The sequence below is a fragment of the Ailuropoda melanoleuca genome, chromosome 14 (assembly GCF_002007445.2).
Source record: "Ailuropoda melanoleuca isolate Jingjing chromosome 14, ASM200744v2, whole genome shotgun sequence".
Classification (NCBI taxonomy): Eukaryota; Metazoa; Chordata; class Mammalia; order Carnivora; family Ursidae; genus Ailuropoda; species Ailuropoda melanoleuca.
Genome location: NC_048231.1, coordinates 44,707,445 through 44,733,517, shown reverse-complemented (window position 1 = coordinate 44,733,517; position 26,073 = coordinate 44,707,445). Strand labels below are relative to the sequence as shown.

At 50.0% G+C, this 26,073-nt stretch overlaps 1 protein-coding gene across 2 annotated transcripts; it reads left to right on the top strand.

The window, feature by feature from the left end:
• The first annotated feature begins 6 nt into the window (after positions 1-6).
• Positions 7-24,429, top strand: YPEL1 (yippee like 1). 2 transcript variants are annotated; one of them, XM_011233695.3, is made up of 5 exons: positions 7-93; positions 15,587-15,868; positions 19,326-19,369; positions 20,075-20,183; positions 21,285-24,429. In XM_011233695.3, exons 1-5 carry the CDS (start codon positions 55-57, stop codon positions 21,372-21,374), a joined length of 564 nt encoding a protein of 187 aa, XP_011231997.1. In that variant the 5' UTR covers positions 7-54; the 3' UTR covers positions 21,375-24,429. The 2 variants fall into 2 exon arrangements, with proteins under 2 accessions (XP_011231997.1, XP_034499283.1); XM_034643392.1 differs by lacking the exon at positions 7-93 and adding an exon at positions 5,609-5,747.
• The last annotated feature ends 1,644 nt before the right edge of the window (positions 24,430-26,073 follow it).

Below are 26,073 nucleotides of genomic sequence, written 5' to 3'. Positions count from 1 at the left end.
GCCGCGCCCGCGCCGCCTGAGAGCCGAGCCCGCACTCACCGGGGCTCGGGCCGGATGGACGCTGCGGGCTGGGGCGCGGACCGCCGAGCGGCCGTGAGTACGGGCGGGCCTGGAGACTGTTGCGCGGGCGGCTACTTTGTGGCGACCCGAGGCTCCTGCGACTGCGGGCAGGGCCCGGAGGCACCTGTTGGGCGTCCGGGCCGGCGGGCGGGGCGCGAGCGGGCCGCACCTGTGGATGTTTTTGTTCTGATTTGATTTTTTGTTGTTATTTGGCTCACTCCGTGTTGGAGCAGACCACAAAGCCTAATCTTTGATTTTGCCCCCCCTTTCTTCCCTCCCTTCCCTGCTTCCTCCCCACTTCAGCCACGGAAGAATGAGAGAATGAACTAGATGACTGATAATAATAGGCTTTTCCCTCTTAAAAAAAAAAAATAATGTTGCGACCGGGGAGGGAAATGAGGACAAAAGAGGGCTCCTAGGAATGTTTATTAAAAGAGGGGGATGTTTTCAAATTGCCCACATAAAGATCGTGACTAAAATGAATTGTCCTCCGTATCAGTTCCCCGATTGTAGCACTAGGCTTTTATTAAAGCACAGCTTGCAAAAGCCATAGCTTGGGAAACCTGCTAAGTAGGGTCCCCCTCCCCCAAGCCTGCCTCTGATTGACATCTTTGATGTTCAGAAAATGTGCTGAGTTCCAGGATGAAAACAAACAAACAAACAAAACCCCTGTGATTTCATTTTGGAGAGATAATGGCTTTGGAAGGCATCAGTTTCCCCACCCCCAAGCTTTTTTGTTCAGTTGCATTTCTTCTTCCTCTTTCTAGCTGGAATATACACTTTAACCTGTTGTTTCCTTTGCCAAGAATGTTACTCTTTCCACCCACCTCCCTCCCAAACTCCTACCCAAACCTCAAGAGGAGGCTTACCTCCTCTAGGGAACTCTTCCAGGTGCTTCACCTGAGCAAGCTGCCCCTCTCCCACACCTGTGCACCTCCAGCCTCTGCTCCCTTCTAGCAGATGAGTTCCTGCTCCGTGGCAGGAGCTGTGCTGGATGCTGGGGTGGTTGAGTTTTGTAATCGGGCACTGATTCCCCACTCCTCCCAGCCCCAGGCTCTTGGATGACAGTAGTGGCACACTTGAGGAATGATAATATTGAGACTCTCCTGGACCCTTATGCTCCTTCCCCTTGCATCTCACAGGGTTAGAGTGTCTTCCACTTGCAGGAACCTCTCAGAGGTAGGACCGCAGCAAAATCATGTCCTACTACAGACCTGTAGCACAGGGTCTGGCTCCTTTGGGCACTTAAGATTATTCAGTTACTTTTTTTCTTAATTACCAATCTGAGCTATAGCCTTTTCTTTTTCTTTCTTTTTCTTTCTTTCTTTCTTTCTTTCTTTCTTTTTTTTTTTTTTTTTTTAAGATTTCATCTTTAAGTAATCCCTATGCTCTATGCAGAGCTCCAACTCACAGCCCCGAGGTCAAGAGTCGCATGCTGCACTGATTGAGCCAGCCGGGTGCCCCAAATAGCCTTTGCTTTTTAAGGGAATTTCTTGTTTTGGAATAACTTTAGATTTCCGTGAAAGTTGCAAAGATAGTACAGACAGTCCCAATATGCCACACGCCTTGTGTTCCCCATTGTTACAATCTTCCACTGCCATGGTGCACTTGCCAAATGAACAACTGACATGGAGACATTCTTGTAACTGAAGTCCGGACGTTGAATCTTACCATTTTTGAAGCACTGCAATGTGTAAAGCTCTTTAGGTTGGAAGCAGTGTTCCTGTAAAGCCTGTTCTTGATTTCCTGTCTGTTGTCCCTAAGTTTCACAAGAACCCAGTGTCAAGGGGCAGGAACGAGAGCGGAGAGGGCAAGGGGCTGCCATAGAGTTTGAATGTATTTTTTCCCCCGGGAGACTGATAAATGGAAGCTAGACTGTGAAGAAGCAGTATTCTTAGTTACTCGGTAGCATACATAACCACTTCAGCCTCACAGAGCTCTTCTAACGTACCAGCTGGCAAAACCAATCCTCAGCCGCTGGGAGTGCTTGAAATGCTGAGGTCAGATTGCCGATAGAATCTGCCTGGGTGGATTTAATGCCAGGAAGATACAAAATTGGCGTTTCAAGAAGCTACTTTGCTAAACTTGAATAACACAGATTCTGTTAGCCTTGGAGCCCCGATTCAAACACAAGGACGTGAGGAATCTCCCGTTGTTAACTAAGCCCATTTTGCCTGTTTACCGCTATCCCTTTTCATTTGCGAGGGCACGTCAGCCTGCATACCATCTGTTCTCAACGTGCCGGGTCTTGGATTTTGCCTTTTCCCTGTGTTCTGTTAGATCTAGGTGCCTGATGTAACTTCAGTAGTGACTTGCATACATTGGCAGAAAATATGAAAACTTTGAAAAAGACAAAAAAAGCAATAGAAACCTTCCTTTCAAACCACCCCTGACGCTCTTCGTCTGAGGTTCATTTGGGTTTGCATTTGTAGAAAAGTGGTTGGAGCTGCTAATCAGCAGAACCTCTTGGGAATAGACTTTTTGACATGAGATTTCAGGGGAGGTTGGAGAAAGTTCTGAACAACCAAGAGATGGCGGGCTAAGGGTTCTGGGGGGGGACAGCGTGAGGTGGATTTAGGAAAGGAGTCCCCATTCCTCCTGTGATCAAAACCCTGGGGCACTCTGAAAAGCTGTCTGCTGGTCATAGTGGAATGGAAATCCTGGAGCCAGCCCGCTATTGTCCACACCCGGGGAAGGGCCCCTTAATCCAGCACCTGAACAGCCTCAGAACCAGGACCAGGATTCGAGGTGGGGCTTGTGAGGTGCAGAGGTGCGCTCCGCCAACCCTCTGTCCCTCTGTCCTACTGTAACCGTGACATGACCTCTTGTGTGATTGTGTGGGCCACCTTGTGAAGCGCAGTTTACCCACATTTTACAGATAAAGCAACAGCTTGGCTTGAGGTTCCACAGCCACGAAACACGGGCACGGTTTGAGTCAAGCGCTCTGGCAGCTTTGTCCGCCCTCACGCCCGGCAGCCTGTCTCTTGCCAGACCTCACCTACTGGCTCCCTCGTGCTGTCACCTGGCTTCCCAGTGGGGGCACTCTCTCCCTTGAGCACTGGCCCCCTTTGATTGCTCTTTGCATCTCTGGTTTTTCCTTCTCTTGCCCCAACACAGGCCTTCAAATGTTCGATTGTGTCCTTTTTAGCATGTGATTAAATAATTACAGCTGAAGATTCCGACCCTCTGTCCTGCTTCCATCAGCCTTCTGGATCCCATCTTTTCAAATGAGAAGGGCAGCAGTGTGTTGTAGCTAGTGCCTTGGTCCTTTTCCTGTTGTTACCAAGCAGGCCAGTAACCTCTGCTAGGAAATGTCCCTAGGCCCTGACTCTGGGAGACTTTGTTACTCGTGGGAGAAATACAAAAGAATGTATAACAGGTTGTTGGAAAAGGGCTCAGTGCACACACATTAACCAGTCTTGCGGGAGACAGGTGGCAGAGGCAGGACCTGAGGCAGGAGGGGGGAGGGGTGAGGACTAGGACCTGGAGAGCAGAGGCGCCGGGCCACGGGGTGCTGAAGTTGCCCAGACACCCCTGCCCAGATTCCTGAGAGGCTGTGGGGGCTTTATCTGGGAGCAGCCGGACAGGTGGTAGGACTGAAGAAATCTTGCCCCTGCCAGGGGGTCTGCTGATCACCAAGCCTGCAGCTCCTGAAATGTGTGGAGAAAAATGTTTCATCTGTGATTCCAGTAAGAAGGCAGGCCATGTGTGTGAGGGGAAGCTGGTTCTGCCAAAGGCAAACTAGACTCCTGCTATTGCCCTTTGACGTGAATCCTTCCAGGTCTTTCTGTGCCTGTGCTCTGTGTGTGTGTGTGTGTGTGTGTGTGTGTGTGTGTGTGTGTGTGTGAGTGTGTGAGTGAGTTTGAATAGTCGGTACATACATTTGGTATCGAAAATCTAGAGTTACCAGGATGCCTCAGTTGGTGAAGCGTCTGCCTTCGGCTCAGCTCATGATCCCAGGGTCCTGGGATTGGGTCCCACATTCTCCCTGTGCCTGCCACTCCCCGTGCTTGTGCTCTCTCTCTATCTCAATCTAATAAATAAATAAAATCTTTAAAAAAAAATCTACAGTTACCAAAAAGCAGATGGTGAAAAGGAAGTCACCTTCCCCGTGCTTCCTAGCCCCCAGCTGAGGTCCAGGGGTGTGCGCCCGGAGTGCAGATAGGTGTTACCAGATGGCTACATCCCAGCCAGCCCTCGCCAGTGGTGATAGCAACTTTTTAAAAATCTTTGCCCACCTGCTAGGTTGTAAGACCTACCAGACTGCCTTTAATTTGCATTGATAAGTGAAGTTCGCACTGGTTCATTTGTCTGCAAGCACAGTGGTCCAGGGTGTAGACTCTGGCTTTGAATCCACAGCTTACTAGCTGTGCAACCTTGGCAAGTTGGTTAACTTCTCTGGGCCCCAGTTTCCATATCTGCACAGTGGGACTAATAAGAACCCCCACCGCTGAGGGTTGCTGCCAGTGTGTTTGGTGCAGAGCCCCCATGTTCCCTTTTCCATGGAGGATGTGGATGTCCCTGCCCGAGCCACCCACCTGGGGTCCCACTTTTGCCATGAACTCTGGCTGAACACTTTGTGTGCCTGGTGCCTCCCTTCCTCCTCCCCGGGGAAATGGAGGGCTGGGGCTGAGCCTATCTGCCATGTTGTGGCGGTGCGAGGAGGTGGCGTGGGGAGGAGAGAGAATGGGTGTTCCAGGGTGTGGGGCTCTCGGGAGCCTCCACTCCGTCCTGGAAATGTCAGAGCTGCTTGGTTGGGGCTTTATTTCTCAATGTTTTTGTCTTTAGAAGTGTGGTAACAGCACCATATGGACATGGGCCTGATTCACCTTCTCTTAAAATACTTATACATGTTTATTTTATTTTATTATTTTTTTATTTATTTGACGGAGAGAGAGACAGCCAGCGAGAGAGGGAACACAAGCAGGGGGAGTGGGAGAGGAAGAAGCAGGCTCCCAGCGGAGGAGCCCGATGTGGGACTCGATCCCAGGACTCCGGGATCACGCCCTGAGCCGAAGGCAGACGCTTAACGACTGAGCCACCCAGGTGCCCCAATATACATGTTTATTTTAGGAGAGAAATTTCTGGAATCCAGAATATTGTTTTTGCTCCAAAAAATTACCCCACAGTAATGTCTTCCAGGGGGATGGTTGCTGCCCTCCAAACCCAGGGGAAACATAATGTCCTGTAGTGAACACGGCTCACTGCATCCATTTGCCTTTTGTTCACTTCACAGCGGCCCCTAACTTGCCAGGAGATCTTGTAAAAGCCCATTTTGCACACTGGTTGCCTGAAAACTTGGACGTGATTTCGCCAGTGCCACAGCGGATGTCCAGTTTAAAAGCCTGGCGAAAACACAGCCTGACACACTTCTCCCAGACCAGGCCTGGCCGTGGCTCTGGCAGGAACCCCTCTGCCGGACGGTGACGGGGTGTCGCTCAGGACGGAGACGGCGAAGTGGGTGTTTCTGAGGCACACTCCTGCCGTGGAGGCGATGCCGTGGGCGCTGAGCGTGGACAAGGCTCCGCGAAGGCGACGGGAGCCTGCGGAGGGCTGTTCCACAGAGACGGGCCTTGCGGACACCGGCGCTCCTCAGGCTGAGGTCCCCCGGGGCGAGGCCGTCCTGGAGGCCCCACGGAGCAAGTCCCAATAAGCAGAAGAGCCCCGGCAAGTTGCCACTTTGGAAGGTGTGGTCCCGTACAAAGGGAACTGCGCGCGAGCTCAAAATGAGAGGTGTTGCCCCCACTGTTCTTATGAATAAAAGTGAAATCACTTTTCTAAGGGAATCTGCACCCAGCGTGGGGCTCGAACTCACCACTCCCGAGATCAAGAGGCTCTCGGTCTGCCAACTTAGCCAGCCAGGCGCCCCGAAATCCCATGTTTCCAGGCCAGAGGGCAGTGTCGGCAGGTTCTCCGCGCAGTCACGGGGAACAGTGTTTCTGCCACTAAAGGGGCGGGGCGCTCAAGACCTGATGGGCCGGCCCGGGAATGGTCTGAGATTCCGGTCTCTCAGCCCCTTTCACCGTGTGCTTTCGGAACCTTCGTTAGAGGGAGTCTGAGCAGAGAAGGGGCACAACTGAAGGCTCCCTTCAATAAAGAGAGAGAAACTCAGGTGAAGGTATTAAAGCCGACTCAACGTGAGCTCAGTAAGCAGGTCAGGAGGCGCCTGGCTGGCTCCGTCCCTCGAGCGCGGGACTCTAAATTACAGCGCGTGAGTTCAGGTGTGGGGCCTACTAAAAAAGAAAAGGAGGTGCTTTCCTTCCTTATGGGTCATCACCGAATGGAGGGGGGGTGCGCTTGTGGATTGACGGTGTCCGTGCAGCCCGTGTGGGACACGGGTGGGAGCTGGGCTGCTGCGGTGGGATCCATCCAGGTTGATCCTACCCCCCCCCCCACCTGCCGCCGAGACGGGAGGGATGCCAGGGTCCAAATTCAGAGAGTGCCCAGTGGTTTGGGGGCAGCAGATAAAATGTGTTGGGGCTAATGTGATGGCTTGAGAAGGTGGTTTTAGGAATCCCTGATGGGGACTATCAAATATAATCAGACTTCTTCAGAACTCCCTTAATCCTTGGTTGAGAAAACTTCTAGTGGAGAAAGAACCAGAGCTTCATTTTGGAGGACAGATGTGTAGGCGTGGGTGTGTGTCCCTTGTATGGAAACTTCCTCCACAATATTCTTGCTAGCTGATTTTCTCTGTTGGGAAATGGGACGAACCATTAATTTTCATTTCTGGTATAAAATAGGATCCGACTTGGTCTTTTCCTGTGGATGGGTGTCTGTAACGTCCGGCACCATTTTTTGGAAACGTCTGTTTCCCAGTGAGCTGCAGTTTCACTGTTGCGGTATCTGGTCTATGCCTAGGTCTGTTTCTAGGCTCTCTTTTGGGTCCCATCGACCTGTTTTCCCATCCCCTGCCGGCACTGCTCTGCCTCCATGACTATGGAAAATGGCAGGACTGCTGTCCGTCAGACTCAGGTAGGGGATGTGCTTCCTTCACGCTCTTCAATAGCGTCCTCACTACTTCTGACCTTTGGCATGTTGGGGCTCAGGACACACTACCCTAAAACATGTCACCTCGGCATATGGAATGCCTTAAGCTGGAGGAATTTGAGAAAATGACAGAAGGAGGAAGGTCATTCGGACCTCCCCCTCTGCCCTTATTCCCTGACACAGGTCATAAGACCCCCCGGGAAAGGTGTCCTCCCTGTGCCAGGAGGAGCGAAGACATTCTTACCGCCAGAGACAGGGAATTCGAGGCCAAGAATTCTGCACGACCTTGTTAAACCTACCCTATCTTTCTAGTTACTTTTCCACCGTAGACTACCCCCTTGACCAAAGCCCTCTGCCTTGTCAGTTCTTTATGAATAAATTGTTTCTTTGACTAAATGGTAGAAAAGCTTCCTGGGGCGCCTGGGTGGCACAGTGGTTAAGCGTCTGCCTTCAGCTCACGGCGTGATCCTGGCATTATGGGATCAAGCCCCACATCAGGCTCCTCCGCTATGAGCCTGCTTCTTCCTCTCCCACTCCCCCCTGCTTGTGTTCCCTCTCTCGCTGGCTGTCTCTATCTCTGTCAAATAAATAAATAAAATCTTTAAAAAAAAAAAAGAAAAGAAAAGCTTCCTGCTATGCTGCTGCTTTGATTCTCCATTCTCTTGCGAAGGGTCCCATGTTCATGGAAACATTCAATAAAATCTCTGTGCGTATCTCCTGCTGATCCGTCTTTGCCAGTTTAATGTTCAGACCCAGCCAGGGACCCCAAGAGGGTTGAGGAAAACTTTTCCCTCCCCCATAGATGTTTCTAGGATAAGTTTTAGAATCCAGTCTCTGCCTCTCACTGAGTCCTTGGCTTGCATATGCGTGCGTACACACACACATGCACGCACACACACCCCAACACATCTTTTCTGGATTTTGATTTGAATTGCATTTAACTTAAAAATTATGTTGGGGGGCACCTGGCTGGCTGAGTCCGAAGAGCATGCAACTCTTGATCTTGAGGTCATGAGTTTGAGCCCCACGTTGAGTGTAGAAATTACTTAAATAAAATTTAGGGGCTTCTGGGTGGCTCAGTTGGTTAAGTATCCAACTCTTGGTTTCGGCTCCAATCATGATATCAGGGTCATGGAATCAAGCCCTGTGTCGGGCTCTACACTCAACATGGAGTTTGCTTGAGATTCTCCCTCCCACTGCCTCTTCCCCTACACACACACTCTCTCTCTCAAATAAAATAAATAAAATCTTTAAAAACAAATAAAGTACAAAAAATACATAAAAATTACTTGGGGAGAATTCATATGTTTACAATATCTTCCGGTCCCGATCTTGGTATATCTCTGTTTATTTAGGTATTCCTTATTCTCCCTGAAAATCTTACACTCTTCTCTGTCAAGGTATTTCAGGTCTTTGAATTTATTCTTAGATACTTTGTACTGTTACGCTGTTGCATAAGTGTGTATTTTCCATTCTAATCTGTATGCCTTGTTGCCTTGCCGAGCTGCCTGGAACTTGTGTTAGGGCTTGTGGAAATGGTGGTGACAGGCTCAGTCCTGATCTCAAAGAGAATGTTTCTAAGTCTTACCCTGAAGTATGATGTTCATTGTGGTTTGGTTCATTTTTATAGATGTCTCAACAGATAAGGAAGTTCCCTTATATTCTTAGTCTGCATGGAATGTTGTTAGAGTTGTGAATGGATGGTAGTTTTTGTCAAATGCTTTCTCTACATCTATTGAGATAAACAGATTCAGAGAACAGTAGGCGGTACGTTGTATGAGCTACATTTTCTAACATTAAATGATTTTGTATTCCTGTGATAAAGTCAACCTAATTGTATTTTATTATCCTTTGAGAATAGTATTAGATTCAGGGGCACCTGGGTGACTCAGTCATTAAGTGCCTGCCTTCTGCTCAGGTCACGATCCCAGCGTTTTGGGATCAAGCACCACATCGGGCTCCCTGCTCGGCGGGGAGCCTGCTTCTCCCTCTCCCACTCCCCCTGCTTGTGTTCCCCCTCTCGCTGCCTCTCTCTGTCTGTCAAATAAATAAATAAGTAAAATCTTTAAAAAAATAAAAAATAATAACAAAATAGTATTAGATTCTGTTTGGTAAAGTGATTTACAGTGTTTGCTTCTTGGTTCATGAGAAGAACACTATAATGAGTTTCATTCTTGCACCGCCCTGATCAAGGTTTGATACCAAGTTCAGCTAGCTGGTTCGTTCCTATTTCTTTAATGTTTATCAGGTTGTTGAGGGTTGCTGTTTCTTCCTGAGTCCTGTTTTTCAGTCATATTTCTTCTAGGAATTTATTTGTGTGGTTCACATTTTCAAATATATTAAATTGATCACAACATCCTCTTACCCATAAATCTCATCCAAAGAAAGTGATATCCCTTTTCCATTTCTGCCAGGTTATTGCTTATATCCCATCTCTCCCCGCACCACACCTCTCTCCCCAGTCAGTGGAACAAAACTTTACCAGTTTTATCAGTCTTTTCCAGGACAAACTTTAGCTTTCTTGATCCTCTCTTGCATATCCATATTTTCCTTGTGTGTTGCATTACATTTTTTCCTGTTCATTTCCTTCCTTATATTTTCTTTGGGTTGTTTCTCTGTTACTTCAACTTTTAAAGATGGGTGTTTACCGTTAGTGGGAATGCAAGCCAGTACAGTCACTCTGCAAAACAGTATGGAGGGTCCTCAAAAAGTTGAAAATAGAGCTACCCTATGACCCAGCCATTGCACTACTAGGTATTTACCCCAAAGATACAAATGTAGTGATCCGAAGGGGCACCTGCACTCCAATGCTCATAGCAGCAGTGCCCACAACAGCCAAACTGTGGAAAGAGCCCAGATGTCCATCAACAGGTGAATGAGGGGCGCCTGGGTGGCACAGCGGTTGAGCGTCTGCCTTCGGCTCAGGGCGTGATCCCGGCGTTAAGGGATCGAGCCCCACATCAGGCTCCTCTGCTATGAGCCTGCTTCTTCCTCTCCCACTCCCCCTGCTTGTGTTCCCTCTCTCGCTGGCTGTTTCTATCTCTGTCGAATAAATAAATAAAATCTTTAAAAAAAAAAAAAAAAAACAGGTGAATGAATAAAGAAGATGTGGTATATATCATATGATATATATACGTGTGTGTATACACACACACACACACAGTGGGATTCTCAGCCATCACAAAAATGAAATCTTGCCATTTGCAATGACGTGGATGGAACTAAGAGGGTATTATGCTAAGCGAAATAACTCAGAGAAAGACAATTATATGATCTCACTCATGTGAATTTAAGAAACAAAACAGAGGATCATAGGGGAAGAGAGGGAAAAAAATAAGACGAAATCAGAGAGGGAGACAAACCATAAGAGACTCTTAATCATAGGAGACAAACTGAGGGTTGCTGGAGGGGAGGGGGGTGGGGGATGGGGTAATGGCATTAAGGGCATTAACTGGGTGATGGGCCTTAAGGAGGGCGCGTGCTGTAATGAGCACTGGGTGTTATATAAGACTGATGAATCACCGAACTCTACCTCTGAAACTAATAATTCACGATATGTTAATTAATTGAATTTAGATAAAAAAAAAAGCATCATCACAGCAAGATTCCTTGTGTTGCCATCTGACATCCACACCCATTTCACTCCCCCCCCTCAGCCCCCCCCTTAACCCCCAGCGTCCTCTAACCGGTTCCCCATTTCCATGATTTTGTCACTTCACGAATATTATATAAGTGGAATAATATAGTTGTCACGTTTGGGGGGTTGGCTTTTTTTTTTTTTTTTCTTTTCTTAGCAGAATCCTCTGAAGAGTCCTTCAGGTTGTTGTGTATGTACATGGCTTGTTCCTTTTTATAGCTGAGTGGTACTCCAGGGTAGGGATGTGCCACTGTTTGTTGATCTGGCTTGTTTCCAGTTTCTGGCTAGTGTGAATAAAGCTGCTATATACATTAAAATAAATAAATAAACATAAGTGTTTAGGGGCACCTGGGTGGCTTGGTCAGTTAAGCGTCTGCCTTCGGCTCGGGTCATGATCCCAGGGTCCTGGGACCGAGCCCCACTTCAGGCTCCCTGCTCAGCGAGGAGTCTGCTTCTCCCTCTCCTTTTCCCTCTCATCCCAACTTGGGCTCGCTCTCTCTCTCTCAAATAAATAAATAAATAAATAAATAAAATCTTAAAAAAAGATGGTGTTTAGCTCATCAGTTCCACCTGTTGTATTTTCTAATCTACATCCTATAAGATTATACATTTCCCTTTAAGTACTAGAAAGTAGTTATTTTATTATTTAATAATATTAATAAAAATATCTTCTAATTTCCATTCTTAGACCCATGGGTACATAAAAGTACATGCCTTTTCTCTCCTCAGATTATACTTTTTTTTTTTTTAAAGATTTTCTTTATTTATTTGACAGACAGCCAGCGAGAGAGGGAACACAAGCAGGGGGAGTGGGAGAGGAAGAAGCAGGCTCCCAGTGGAGGAGCTTAATGGGGGGCTCGATCCCGTAACGCCGGATCACGCCCTGAGCCGAAGGCAGACGCTTAACCGCTGTGCCACCCAGGCGCCCCTATACTTTTTTAAACATCGCAGAGTAATTGACACACAATATCCTATTAGTTTCAACTGTATGTCATATTGATTGAATATTTTTGTACATTATGAAATGATCCCCACCATAAATCTAGTTATCCTCTGTCCCCATAAAAAGTTATTACAACGTTACCACATTCTCTGTGCTGTACATTGTATCCCCACGACTTCCTTTATTTTATAACTGGAAGTTCATACCCCTTAATCCCCTTCATCTATTTTGCCCATCCCCCACCTCCATCCCCTCTGGTACCAACTATTTGTTTTCTGTATCTGTGAGTTTGTTTCTGTTTTGTTTTTTGTTTCATTTTTTTGGTTTAGATTCCACATACAGGTGAGATCGTGTGATATTGTCTTTCTCTCTGATTTATTTCACCTACTGTAGTGCTGTTGACGTTGACCCACGTAAGATTTCATGGTGAGATGACTGCGTAATATTCTGTTGTGTATATACGCCACACCTCCATTATCCATTCACCTATCGATGGACACTTGGGCTGCTTCCATCACTTCCCTTTTCTCCACATCCTCGCCAACTCTTATTTTTTGTCTCTTTGATAACAGCCAATCTGACAGGTGTGAGCTGATAGCTTATTGTAGTTTTGATTTGTATTTCCCAGATGGTTAGTGATGTTGAGTCCTCTATCTTTTCATGCGTCTGTCGGCCATCTGGATGTCTTCTTTGGAAGAATGTCCATTAAAGTCCTCTGCCCATTTTTCTTTTAGGTAGGCTCCACACCCAACCTGGGGCTCGGACTCACAGCCCCGACATCGAGAGTCGCACGCTCTACCCACCGAGCCAGCCAGGCACACCCCCCCCCTGCCCATTTTTAATCAGGTTGTTTGTTTTTAAGTTGTGTTAAGTCCTTTGTATATTTTGGGTATTAACCCCTTATCAGATGTAGGATTTACAAATATTTTCTCCCATTTCATAGATGGTCTTTTGTTGATGGCTTCCTTTGCCGTGGAAAAGCTTTTTAGTTTGATGTCATCCCATTTGTTTATTTTCTCTTTTGTTGCCCTTGTCTGAGGAGACTGGTCCAAAAAAACCATATTGCTAAGAATGATGTCAGAGAGCTTACTGCCTATGGTTTCTTTGAGAGTTTGACAGTTTGGGGTCTTACATTCAAGTCTTTAATCCATTTTGAATTTATTTTTGTGTATGATGTAAGATAGTGGTCCAGTTTGATTCTTTTGCGCCTAGCTGTCCAGTGTCCCCAAGACCATTTATTGAAGAGAGTCCTCGCGTATTCTTGGCACCATTGTCCGAGATTGGCCGCACACGCGTGAGTTTTGTGCTGGGCTCTCTATTCTTTCCGTTGATCCATGTGGCCGTTTTTGCACCAGCACCACACTGCCTCGATGACTGTAGCTTTGTAGTACAGTTTGAAATTACGGACTGTGGTACCTCCAACTTTGTTCCTCTTTCTCCAGATTGCTTTGGCTATTTGGGGTCATTGTGGTTTTATACAAATGTTAGGATCCTTTGTTCTATGAAAAATGCCACTGGTATTTTGTGAGGGATTGCATTGAGTCTATAGCTTGCTGTGGGAAGTATGAGGATTTTAACAGTATTCTTCCAGTCCATGAGCACAGAATTATCTTTGCACCTATTTGTGGAGAAGTGCATTTCTGAATTTCTAAGCATACGAAGATTTTTCTTGTTATGTTTTCTTATTGATTTCTAACTTAAGTGTATTGTGGTCAGAGAATATACTGTGTTTTCAATTTTTGGAAGGTGGGTGAGGCTTGTAGGGCTGGCTTTTGTAAATGTGTGCTTTGAATGAATGTGGGTTCTGCATTTCTTAGACACAGTTTTCTCCATGTCTTTAGGTCTGATTTGTTCATCACATCGTGCACATCCTCTCTGTCTGTAATCATTTGTGTTTGTTCTGTCAGTCACCAAAAGGCATAGTAGAATATAAATGTACTTGTACTATATACTTACGTGCTATATTTTAAGTATAACATAAATATGTAATAAGTATACCATATTTACACACTATAATCAGTAATCCTATTCTTTTTTTTTTTTTAACTGAGCTTTATGCCCAGCGTGGGGCTTGAACTCACAACCCTGAGATCAAGAGTCGCACGCTCTACCGACCGAACCAGCCAGGCGCCCAATCCTTTTACTACTTTAACTTCTTTATTGTGAATCATATACATGTAATACATAAAACAAATACATTGTTAGCCAGGTTTCTAGCCCAATGTTTCAGCCACTCTGTGTCTGCATTTTGAGGTATGTCTCCTGTAAATTGCATCTGGATGAATTGTTGAACTCAGGAGTCCGAGATCACGAGATGCGTGCTCCCTAGCTGAGCCAGCCGGGCGCCCCTTTTCTCGCGTCCTTTTAGACTGACATTTTGTCATTCAGTAATCTGCCCCTTTGTAGGCTTGGAAGTTCTACAGTTAGGTTTTGTTGTTAGAGAAATTTCATCAAAATCACAACATTTATCCTGACTTTACCAGAATCTGACGTTTAACCAATACTTATATCGACTTTTTTGAATAATACCAGGGCTCTAGAAATTTTTCATCAGAGCTCTCACCCTGAGTTACTGTGTTCATATATTATGGTCGAATCTTTCCTTTTTCTTCTATTTTTTTAGGGGAGGGGGCAGAGTGGGGGGGGGAGACAGAGAAGGGGGGGATCTTAATCAGGCTCCATGCCCGGCGCAGAGCCTGACATGGGGCTCAACCTTACCACCCTGAGATCATGACCGGAGTGGAAATCAAGAGTCTGACACTTAACCGACTGGGCCCCCCAGGCGCCCCACACAGTCCTTTCTTTTCAGAGCTCTACAAGATACTGCTGTTCTGTTTACCCGTGGACTTGCCATCTTCTTTATGCGCCATTGCTTTTTTTAGGGTCTAACGTTTAGTGTTGTTTTTCTTCTGTCTGAAGCACATCCTTGCACTTCCTTTAGTGATATCTTGCTGAAGTCAAACTTTTTAGTTGTCTGAAAATGTCATTCTGGAATTCTTGAAAGGTATTTTTATTGGATACATACCAATAATGGCTATTCTGGAATAGCCATTATTGTCTTTCAGGACTGTAGAGGTACCTTTCCCAAGTGCCTTCTGGGTTCTGTTGTTTTACTTAGGAGGTTGTTCTGTTGGAGGTAGTTTTCCCTTCCCTTCTGGACACTTCTAAGACTTTATTTCTCTTTCTTTGGTATTCTGCAGGTGCTCTGCCCCACTTTTCTCTCACTTTACCTTCTGTAAATCTAGATATGTGTCTGGGCCTTTGTTATCATTTGCAGGAAATCAAGCAACATCAATGTCGTGGACACTTTCCCCTAGAATTTCACCTACCAGTTTACAGTTTTCATTCTTACATTTAGGTCTTTGATCCATTTTGAGTTAATTTTCGTATATGGTGTTAAATAAGGGGTCCAACTTCAGTTTTTTTGCATGTGGATATCCAGTTTTCCCAGCACCGTTTGTTGAAAAGACTGCCCTTTCCCCACTGAATCTTCTTGGCGCCCTTGTGGGAGATCATTTGACCACATAAAGGGTGTGTCTCTGGATTGATATGTAGCTTCTTCAGGATTAATTACGCTGGGCACCTCACGCACAGTCATGAATGTCTTGGTGCTTTGAGTCATTAATTCCAGGATTCGGGACAAGCTGTATGCGGGCTGCTGCTGGCCTCACTCAGACGGGAGGCTTGTTGGCTGCCTTTTCTTTGTTTCCTGAAGCCCCATGCGGCCTCAAATGTACTTAATCGGATGTTTTTCTCAAATTATTTGTATGTAAAAGTAGTTCGCTCACCACTTCCGGCGACGTTTAGAATGGTGAAACAGTGACTAACATTAAAGAATCCTGTCTTCTGGTTCTGCCCCGCCCCCCCATTCCTCAAAAGACACACATCCTAAACACGCCACCTTGAAGTATTTCACTCCCTCCGTAACCCTCTGCTTCGTCTTGATTCGTTGACAGGTTGTGACCCTTTCGCTCGTCCCAGATGTGTGGACCGTGGAACACATCCTGCGAGCAGCAACGGCTCTTGCGTCCATCTGTGAGTGTTTCTTTTGTCAGAGAGCCCAGCAGAGCTGCCAGCCTTCCAGTGCCAGCCCTGAGCTGAGCGAGGAGTGCCCAGCCGAGATGGTGAAGATGACAAAATCCAGAACTTTCCAAGCTTATCTGTCAAACTGTCACCGAACATACAGCTGTGTCCACTGCAGAGCCCACCTGGCCAATCACGATGAGCTGATCTCCAAGGCAAGTGGTTTGTGTCTGGGAAATGATGCGATCCCTTTAACGACGGTCATACTTGCTTCGCAGACAAACATGTGACCATCACATGACTTCCTGGGTCGGTCGTGTCCTGGGAGTCTAGAGCCTTCTGGGCAGCATTGATGAAAGCTTCGTGCGTGATTGAGTGTGACTGCACCGTGATCTTGGTGTGACGTTGGTCGTGGTGTTTGCGCAGCGGTAGGTTTTGGAGGGCTAGGCAGCCGGGACGGAGAGTCACAAAGAGCAGGATGAGTGGGTTACGTGTCAGAGCGGTAAAGTTCACGTAAACCAAAACATTGAGGGAACAGAGGAAGTCTAGAAAATCTCTGAAAATAGTTTAAGAATAAGGAGATTAAGAAATTTAACTCAGAATGCTTACGAAGAAAACAGACTGTCGTGGGAGGGATGGGGGAAATTGGATCTTTTAGAAAAATACCCAGGAGGGATGCTGTGAACAGGGTCAGAGCAGCTGCTCTGGGCGCTCTGCAGGACTGGGAACAGCCTTGTGGGTGTCCAAAGAACAGCCCAGTTCCTTATCATTATGTTGGCTATATGTGAAGTCTGTGATCAACCACTTCTGAACATTTAAAATGACAGATGAGCAAATGTGCCCTCGGGAAACTGGGACAGTTCTCTCCTACCCATCCCCAAGGGTCACGACCCCCCCCATCCTCACAGTCGTGACCGCCCCGCCTCCCCCGTCTTCGCGGGTCCACCTTCCTGGGCTGTGTGAACCCCCTGCTCCTTCCAGAGTGAGGTCTGTCAGGAAGTTGTGCCTCTCCGGAGTCTCTGCTTAGGCTTCTTGTTTTGCTCAGTTAGGAGATCACGCTTCTGCTTGGGTTTTAACTGGGTAACAGAGAGAGGCTGTCTCCTTTCTGTTCAGCATCTGAGAGAAACTGTGGAACAAGGTGGAGCTTCTGCTCTCTCTCTGCTGCTGCGGTTCCTTTGTCCGTTCTCGGCTGCCTTCCGAGGCGGCTCAGCGTGTGTCACCGCGTCTGGGTTCACCGAAGGTAGAGCCGCTGCGGGGCCTCCATGTGAGCCCTGTGGCTTGGTGGCCTCCGGGAGCCCGGGACTCCGGAGCAGGCGTCGGCCTCGGGCACCATCGCGGTCTTCGTTCTGGAACGTGCCGTGAGGGTGTGTGATGAGGTGGGCCCGGAGGAGTTCGAGATGCTTCTTTGAACGAGCCCGGAAGCCATTAAGCTGTTCCCTAACTACGCGAGGAGTAGAGGCCTGCTAGGTGGCAAGAGCCGTGCCCTTAACGCAGCATCTCCGGGGGAGAGTTGGGCCGAGCACTGAGGTGCCCCGAGCCCCAGGCTGCCAAGGGCCATCAGCCCTCGCAGTTCAGCTGGAGACCCCGGAAGCGGCCGCTTCCCCCTCCGTCCGCAGCTTGCCCGTAGCCCTTCCCACGCGGAGCAGAATCCAGTTCGTCCGGGGGCAGAGGTCCCGACGGGAGTTCAGCCGCTTCTGGGGCCATCTTTGTCCTTCGGCAGTGATGCCCTGGCCCGAGGGAGCCGTTCTCGGTGCAGGCGGGTCTCGTCGTTAGAAGGCTCTGGTGTTCCCTGTGGGCCACGTCCGGCACACCACCGCGGAGCCTGCGCGGCCCCGGAGCCGAAACCGCTTCCCCGCTCCAGTCCGACTCTAAACCGGAACCACAGATCTGGCCACTGATCCAAACCCTGTTTAAAAAATAAGGACTTGTGGGGGAGGGGAAAGGATTTTCAGAGTAGGTGAGAGAGTTAGGGAAATCGGTCCACAGACTTGAAGGCTGATAAGGATGTGTGGGGAAGCCCATAAGCTGATTATTTGTTAAATTGGACATCAAGTAAAATTCCTAATTCTAGAAAGCCACTTGAAAGGAAAACTCTTGAAAAGGGTTTTCTTTTTCTTTCTTTCCTTTTTTTAAGTCTGAAAGCTGTATATCTCAATCAAAATGCTGTTAGCCTCAGGCCAGGTTATGCCGCAGTAACAGAGCCCCCAGACGGCAGTGGCGCAGTGGCTTAGCGTGGGGGTGTCTGTGCTGTTCCAGTGAACGCGCGTCCGGGGCCCGCGGGGGCGCTGCTGTCCGTACGCCTGGAAGCGACCACGTCCTGTCGCAGTAGAGTGTCGCGTGCACGTGAGGCGGGGACGGGTCTGCTTTCTCCTCCTCACCCCTGATTCCATTCCTTCCACTTGTCGCTATTCGTCGGGTGGCATATGTGGTCTCTCTCTCCCCTATAAGAACATGGTTTTCCCTTTATCTTTTTTTCAGTTTTTATTTATTTGAGAGAGAGAGCACAAGCAGGGGGAGAGGCAGGCAGAGGGAGAGAGAGAAGCAGGCTCCCTGCTTAGCGCGGCGCCCGACGCAGGGCTCGATCCCAGGACCTGGGATCCAAGCCGAAGGCAGATGCTTAGCTGACTGGGCCACCCAGGTGCCCTATGGTTTTCCCTTTAATTGAAGGGCTCCCACGACACGGCATTTCATGGCTAGCTCTCCTTCACTTCCCAGTGTTTGTGACCCTCTCCCCACACCCGCCTGTGCCCAGCTGCTTCCATCCCCCTCTTAATGTCTGCGTGAGTCCTGAACGTGAGTGCCCTTGTTTGCTCACTTGTTGGTGGGTCTCACCTTTGTGCTATTGCAAACACTTACCGGTGACCATTCTTGTCACACGTTTCCCTATGCCCTCTGGTTGGTTTGTCTCGACGGTGTATTCTTAGGAGTGGGCCAGCTGGTCACACAGCGTGTGCCTCTTACATTTAGATATTGTCGCCCTGTGCTCCAGTCAGCATCCCTCACAGTCTTTTGAATTTGCACTGCAGTGATGGGCAAAAAACACCCCCCAAAAAGTTCTCTTGATTTGGTTATTTTTGAGGTCCCTGTGTTCCATTCAGTCATTTGAGCCTGGCACCAAAGCGGACGAGCCCCCCATCTGCCTAAGAGGGAACTCACATTCCCTCTTGCTGCTGAGAGTGAAGGGTGCGGGCGCCACGTCTGGAACTGACCCGACTGTACCCCGTCCTGCCTCCTTTATCGTCCCAGACTACATGAATATGCTACAAGCTGTCTCTTGGCTTACGGCACTTTCCTGGGGGAGGTGTCACTGGAAGGTCCCTTCCTCCAAGTAAGGGGTCATCTTGGGATGCGGCTTTGCTTTAAATTTCAGTGGGAAAGCATGGGAACATCCCCTCGCCCCTACTCTCTGACTCATGGTGGGGGGAATCGGGACGCTGAGCAGCCCCTCTGGGGCTCTAGGAGCACCGTGACTTCCAGGTCCTGTGTGGGGTCCAGGGCCCTGGAGGCCTGTGGTCACTGCTCCTCCAGAGCCCTGCTTGAAACGTTCCGCGAGGCGGCCCCTCCACTCACATTGAGGTCCGTGACCCGAAACAGTCTCTCCAACTTCATCCCAAAGTGCCAAACTTTTCATCTTACTGCAATAAACGTGTTAAAATTTTTTCTTCTTTGCAGTCTTTTCAGGGAAGTCAGGGACGAGCCTACCTCTTCAATTCTGTGTGAGTACTACTGCCATTGGCCTTGGGGACATGCTGTGTTTGTGGTCGGGTCACGCTTAGTGCTTCTGCCCGTCCATGCACTTAATTACTCAGAGCTGGACTATGGGACTGTGTAGCTAGAGTCCCTGGTGGGCGAGAATGACCCAGTGGTTTTGTTTTTGTTTTTTTAAGATTGTATTTATTTGAGAGAGCATGAGCCGGGGGGGGAGGGGCAGAGGGAGAGGGAGAAGCAGAAGCAGACTCCCCACTGAGCAGGGAGCTCGACCTGGGGCTAGATCCCAGGACCCTGGGATCACGACCTGAGCCGAAGGCAGGCGCTTAACTGACTGAGCCACCAGGCACCGCCGGAATGGCCCAGTGTTTTCATATGGTCTTGAGGAATTCTTCTGTCTCTAGTGTGAGGGTTTGGGGGAAGGGTGTGCTCTTACCGGAGAATGAGCTGCCACACGCGGTGTGGCCTGTGACCCATTGTGGTGGGTTTGATTTTGACCGTGCTCCATACAGAGCCGTGGTCACTGCCCCCGCAGCCTGTGCCCGCCTGGGCTTCTCCTGGGGAAATACAGTTGTTCTTCTCAGACAGGCGGTGGTGGGCAGGGGGCGGTGCCTCTGGTACGCCGTTAGCTGGAGACAGAGCCACCCAGGGCGGGCGGAGGGGGGCCAGCGGAGAGCGCGGGGTCCTCAGCGCTGTGCTGCCTCCTGCCGCAGGGTGAACGTGGGCTGCGGCCCCGCGGAGGAGAGGGTCCTTCTCACGGGCCTACACGCGGTCGCAGACATCTACTGTGAGAACTGCAAAACCACACTCGGGTGGAAATACGTGAGTACCGTCCACTCCGCCTCCCGGAGAGGCCCACACTTAGCACAATAAAGAAAACACACGTTACAAACAGAAACAAAATTTGCAAAGGAATAAGACCTCCTGCTGGAAGGGTCAGAAAATCCGTGTTCTCTCAACAGAATCTCCTTTGAGCCCGTTAAAGATGGAGGTCCTCACGTGGGCGCACCCGCGCTCACCTCACTCCCGGGGCACAGGTGACAGCCCTGCAGACCCGTGCCCTCTGAGGCCCCCCTGGAACGAGGGGAGTGTCCCCCACACAGGTGGCTGGTGACATGTGCGGTAGCAGTGACGGCAGACCCCTCTGCGGAGCTCGGCACGCTTGCTGCCGCCCCCACCGAGACCTGGCCTCCCCCGGCCCACCCGTGGGCAGCTTCTGCCCCCCCCCACTCCCTGCTCCCGTTGGTCCCCACCCCTGCTGTTGACTCCCAGATTTGTCCCCCACGCCCCCGACCACCCCCGGCATCTGAGAGGTACATATGGGTGTGGCCAGTGCAGCCATTCTGGCTGGTTTTGGTCAAGGCCACCTGTGTTCCCTCTTTCTGGAATTCCTGATTGTTCCTGTTCTCCATATTCCCCATCACACATGAGGAGATGCAGTCCCCAGCTGAGGCCTGCACGGGCACATGCGCGCACATCCCCCACTGAGCCCTGTTCCTTTCCACCCTCACTGCCCATCCGAGGGCCTTCTCTTCCTCTAACATCCTCAAGGATCCCCAGGGCGCTCGGTGTAGTTGCCTTCACCTGCCTTTCACCCGCAGTCCCTGCAGGGAGTCTCTTGCTCCTCTTCCTCCCAGTTTGCCTCGTGCACGATAGATGTTTAGGGACAAGCCTGAATTACCCTTTCGCCGAGAGTTGATCTGTGAGGTTAGGACGAGGTTGGGTCGAGTGCAGTGGGCTGCCCTGCCCTGGACGGGCTTGTCGCAGAGACAGACCTCTCCCCCTGCCCTGGTCAGTGGAACAAGGAACACCTGGGGAGACTTGATCCCATACACTTATTTTCTTTGCCAAGAGTGTAATGAAGTTGAAAAGTGAATCGATTCTGCCCTGAAACCTTCTTTCTACTTTTTTTTCTTTTTCAAGGAACATGCCTTTGAAAGCAGTCAGAAATACAAGGAAGGAAAATTTATTATTGAGCTTGCCCACATGATCAAAGACAATGGTTGGGAGTAAAATAAAAACTTTGTTCTCTTCTGAATACTATTTTGTGAAAGAGACTGAAAGTGTAATGGAGACATCCAGGAGCATCCTGGATGACAGTGTTTCTTGAACTTGAACTTTGCGGGCTGGCCTCTCCCGGCCGTTCCGATGGTAAGGTGTCCCTCTAGCCTCTGTCCTGTTCACATACATGGCTGTTTCTGAAATGTTTCAATGACCTTTTTCTAACTTCTCAAGTTTTAGATAAAGAATTAACCAACTGATGACTTACCCATCTAGTTAATACCTTCTTTTAAGCTATGCCTTTAAGGTAGAGTTTGGCTGTGCTGTTTCATGTTTGATAGAAAACCAAACCAAATTTTCTTGGGCCACAGGGTTAGGGGCTTTTCAGAGGGCAAGTTCATTCCCCTCTCGTTGACTGAGGATACTGTAGGCCACTTTTTCCTAGTTCGTGAAACTACAAATGGGTCATTCCTTTTGCAAATGAGCTGTTAAGGCATTGTGCTCATTTAGGAATCTTCCAGAAACAGTGAACAAATCTATACACCAAGGGACCTTTTTTTTAAAGCCTTGTTCAGAACTAGAAGACACCACTGATTATATTTTAGGTAAGCTATAAACAGAGAAATCTGTCTAATGGAACATCTTGTTTATTTAAGCCAACAGCTTCCTTATCTAGAAAGTAAGCGTTAGCAAAGACTGTTGCGGGGGGCCGCAGGTGCGCGTGTGCGTAGGGCTGCCGTCCGGCAGGGCTCTGGAGGTAGGGCTTCTGTGTCAGTCTCTGGACGGGGTGGTCCGCGCTGTTAGAGGTTAACGCACTGGACCGAGTCAAGTCGGACTTCCTTTTCCATTCTGATGTACTTGAAGAAAAAGAATTACTTTTGCGTATGAAAGAGGCCAGAACTAGTGGAATGAACTTCCAAACTTAAGATTTGGGAGATTGTTTTAAAATTTTTTCAGGAAAGGTTAAAAGTTCCAAAACAGATTTAAACTTTGTAAATGAATACGGGTCTCCCGTGCCCCACCGGTTCTGCCCTCGGGCTGACACAGAAGGGACCTGGGCGGTCTTCTACGTCCTGTGTCTCTGCGATGTATTTTAAGTTCCAATCCACCGGTGCCTCCGCAGGGAGAGGGCACGATGCAGGGTTTGGGCCGGTTTTCGGAGAATGGAGGCCCAAAATCATTCCCAAGTAAGTTTTGGTTTTTAATGTTCTGACCTGACTCCGGCTGCTGGGCCCAGCCTGCTGCTCCAGGAGTCTGGTGGGGCCTTGGTGCAGCATGGCACGAACCTCCTGAGACCCCAGCGCCGAGGGGCAGGAAAAGGGCCCCGGGAGGCAGGGAGAGAGCAGGGCAGCGTACCCAGACGTTTCCCAGCCCGGCCCGTGGCTCTGAAACCACCTGCAGAAAAGGTCAGCCCGGGGTGGCCGGGAGGGCGAGAGAATGGCTTGCGGTGCTGTGGGAGGTCCCTCCCTTCCCTCCAGCCCTCCCCTGAGCCCAGAGCCCGTGGCCCGGGCAGGCACCGGGCTGCCCTGACTGGTTCCGGCACAGCTGCTCCCCGGAGCTTCCCTCTCGGCACCATGTCTCTGGCTCAGCGAAGCCGTGGACGTGAGGAGATGCGGCGCCCTGCTGCGGGCCGACGCGCGTCTCCAAGTGTCAAGGGCAGATCTTCGTATGGCTGCGTGAGCCTCTGCGCCAGGTACGCCAGCAGGCCGCTGCCTCCCCGACTGGCGTCCGCCGCAGGTTTACGTCATTCCTGCGTGTCTACGTCCACGTTCCCCTGTACAGCCCGCGGGCGCCCGGGCCGGTCCTGCACGCGCGGCCCACTCGCCGCCCACTCGCCGCCCTGCTCCGAAATCCGCAGGCGCTTCACCCCGCAGCTGACCCGTGGAGCGTGGACCGTGGCGGCTGCAGTCCCTAGTGGCCACTGTGAAGGGACAGAACGGCCCCTTCATTGAGGAGTACTCGTCATCGAAAACTTCACCTGAACTGACATTTCCCTTCTTGCCTTGGCCCCTCCGCGAGTCTCCGTGCTGCGCCCGAGGCCCCGAGAGGATGAGGGCAGGGGGGATCCTGGGGGCGCCGAGGGCGGGGCTCCCGAACGCTTCCCCGCAAGCTCTTCGCTTGCACTGAAGAATGCTCTCAAATTCTTCTGATCGAGTTTTGTATATACTAAACCTATATTTAAAGCTTTTATATGTTCTGGGCAAGTTTGCTCCTTCGATTTGAGCACTTTGGTTTTTTTGTATTGTCTTTTGTGATGGCATTGAAACATTTTTACTTGTCTTAGGCCTTTTTTTTTTAAATTGATACCAACGAAAACTCTTACCACATTTTTTGTTGGTCTTCTGAAAAATCCAAGCTCCTTTCGAAACCAAATGAACGGACCCTGAGCTGGCTTCAGGGAAGGACATTCATGAGACCACAACCAGATGTGCTGGTGAAGTGTTGGAATGTTCCACCCTCTTAAATTCCTAAACAGTGAACATCATCCTGTGACTTTTAAATTATTTAAAATATTTTTTTTTCTTAAGAATGGGAGGTGATGCCAGGACCAGAAATGCATTTAACTTAAGCTACGTAGTGTTCTCTGGCACAGCACATCTGCTTTAGAAGCGTGGTTTCGTTTTGTTGCTGTTTTATATATACATATATATAGTATTTTTGTACCTTAATGCTTATTCTTGATGGCATCTGTCGGACATTAGGCAAGATCAGACATGGGAATTTTTCCAAAAGTCTTTTAATTTACCTGAGGACCTCACCAGGTACTTAAAAAATCCAAGTGGTTTTAATATCTAGAAAACTAAAGTTCCCAAACGACCTACAGAAATGTAAACCCTCCTTTGTGAAAGGCTCTTGGGTGGATCTGCAGCCCCAGGTGGCCCAGCCACGCTTTGGGCCAGGTGGGTGTAGTTGCTGGGTACAGCTGGAAGGACGTACAGATGGACAACAGCAGAAGGTTTGCTCCTTGGAGCAGGACTGCCAAGCTCACGCGCACAAGCCTCCTTCAGCCTCCATGTCCAGCTCTCTGTCCTCTGTGTCAGGTTGAAAAATAAAGCTTCCACTGTCAGATGTGTCCTCCTGTCTCAGGCACTCTGCTTTGAGGCTGAGGGCCCTGGGTTCCGCTGGGAGCTTTGCGTCTGGGGTCTCCGAGCTCCTCCTGTGGCCGCTCTGGTCCTGTGTGGTGGCCTGCGGCCCGCCGTGTCCCAGAGCAGTGTGCTGCCGGGCTCCCCACTCCACCAGTCTGGGGCTGGTGCACGTAGCCCGAGAAAGCCTCACCTGAGCTCCCCCAAACACCAAAGGCTGAGGAGACTGGGAACCCTCTGGGACCTTCCCTCTCCAGGGCCTCCACCCCCACCCGCACCCGCACCCTGAGCCACCAGCAGCTATCCGGAGGCCTGCCAGTGTGTCTACACGGCTGTCCCTGCACACAGCCCTCTCCTCCTGGGTGAACCAGGCTCTTGGAGGCATTCTGGGCACAAACACTGGAGTGTAAGCTTTTCACCAGCTCTCCAATGTCTCGGTGTAGCTGGGAGGGGTCGTGGTGAAGAGGTCATGAGGAGGGACAAGGGCCTGGCCCTGGGTACAGAGGGCTGAGCGGGTGCTCTAGAGCCTGGTCCCTGGCTGCAGTCACAGGCAGAGGGCTGCGGAAGGACAGGGTGCGCGTGGAACACAGACCTTGTTCTCTGCACAGAGGACAGCCAGAGCCTGGTGTGAAGCAAGAGGACACGGGGCGGACGAGCTCTAGGAGGGGGCCCGGAGGGCACCTGTGTGGACGTGCACACGGGGCTTGGATGGAGGCAGGTGAGAGACCAGGCTTGGATCTGGGGTTCAGCATCAGAGGTGGGAAAAGGGGAGAGCAGGCAGTTCCGGAGCAGCTGTTGATCCGTGCCGATGGATTCGGGGTTTGGGCGGGGGAAAGAACCAAGGATGGAGCCTAAGTGAGGACTGCAGTGTGACAAGCTGGAGGGGGTCGTGGCCCGTGCCGACCCGAAGAGGACAGGCCTCGGGAGCAGGTCTGAGGGGTGGACAGCTGTCCCCACACTTTTGCAGAGGTGCTTTGGGAAAGCCGAGGTAGTGGTGTCAAGGTCAGGAGCGGCGAAGCCACGCTGGCACCGGCTACAGAATGAACAGAAAACAAAGGGCGGGCCAGCAAATGTTACAAGTTTTTTTGTGGGTTTTTTTTTTTTTTTTTACATTTATAGAAAAATAACGTCAAGGGAAGGGATTTTAAGTCCGGAAACGCTGGTGAGACTGGTCTGGAAGCCCTAGTGCTGCAGTGAAGGGTCAAGTGTCTGAACAGGAAGTCAGGCCCTGAGGGCGGAGGGCGGGGTGTGGGGCACAGCCAGGAACTGCAGGGGCTGGGCCCGGGCTCCCAGCGCTCCTATTACCATCCTGAGGCAGAGCGGGAGGGTCCTGGGTGCAGCCCCCAGCGCCCCAGCAGGCCCACGCGGGTACATGGCTGCGAGCGTCTGAGTCCTTGCTGGGCAGCCGGGCCCCAGGGAGTCCAGGCAAGAGGCAGCAGAAGAGGTTTTAGAAACTCATGTCAAGGCTCTGGGTGAGGGTCCTCAAGCCACTGGTGGCAGGCGCGCTCCCCCAGGTGTGGCAGCCACAGGTGTGGAGCCCCGCCCCCACACCCCCCTTCCCCACACCCCCCCAGGTGGATCGGGCTCCGCAAACCTGTTTCTAACCAGGTCCCGGGGGCTACGCTGAG

Bases quoted from the DNA above. Each gene is read 5' to 3' on its own strand.
- YPEL1 (XM_011233695.3), top strand. From the start codon at position 55: ATGGACGCTGCGGGCTGGGGCGCGGACCGCCGAGCGGCC. The intron at 15,869-19,325 runs GCAAGTGGTTTG...TCTTCTTTGCAG, and splicing joins ACGATGAGCTGATCTCCAAG to TCTTTTCAGGGAAGTCAGGG. The intron at 20,184-21,284 runs GTGAGTACCGTC...TTCTTTTTCAAG, and splicing joins CCACACTCGGGTGGAAATAC to GAACATGCCTTTGAAAGCAG.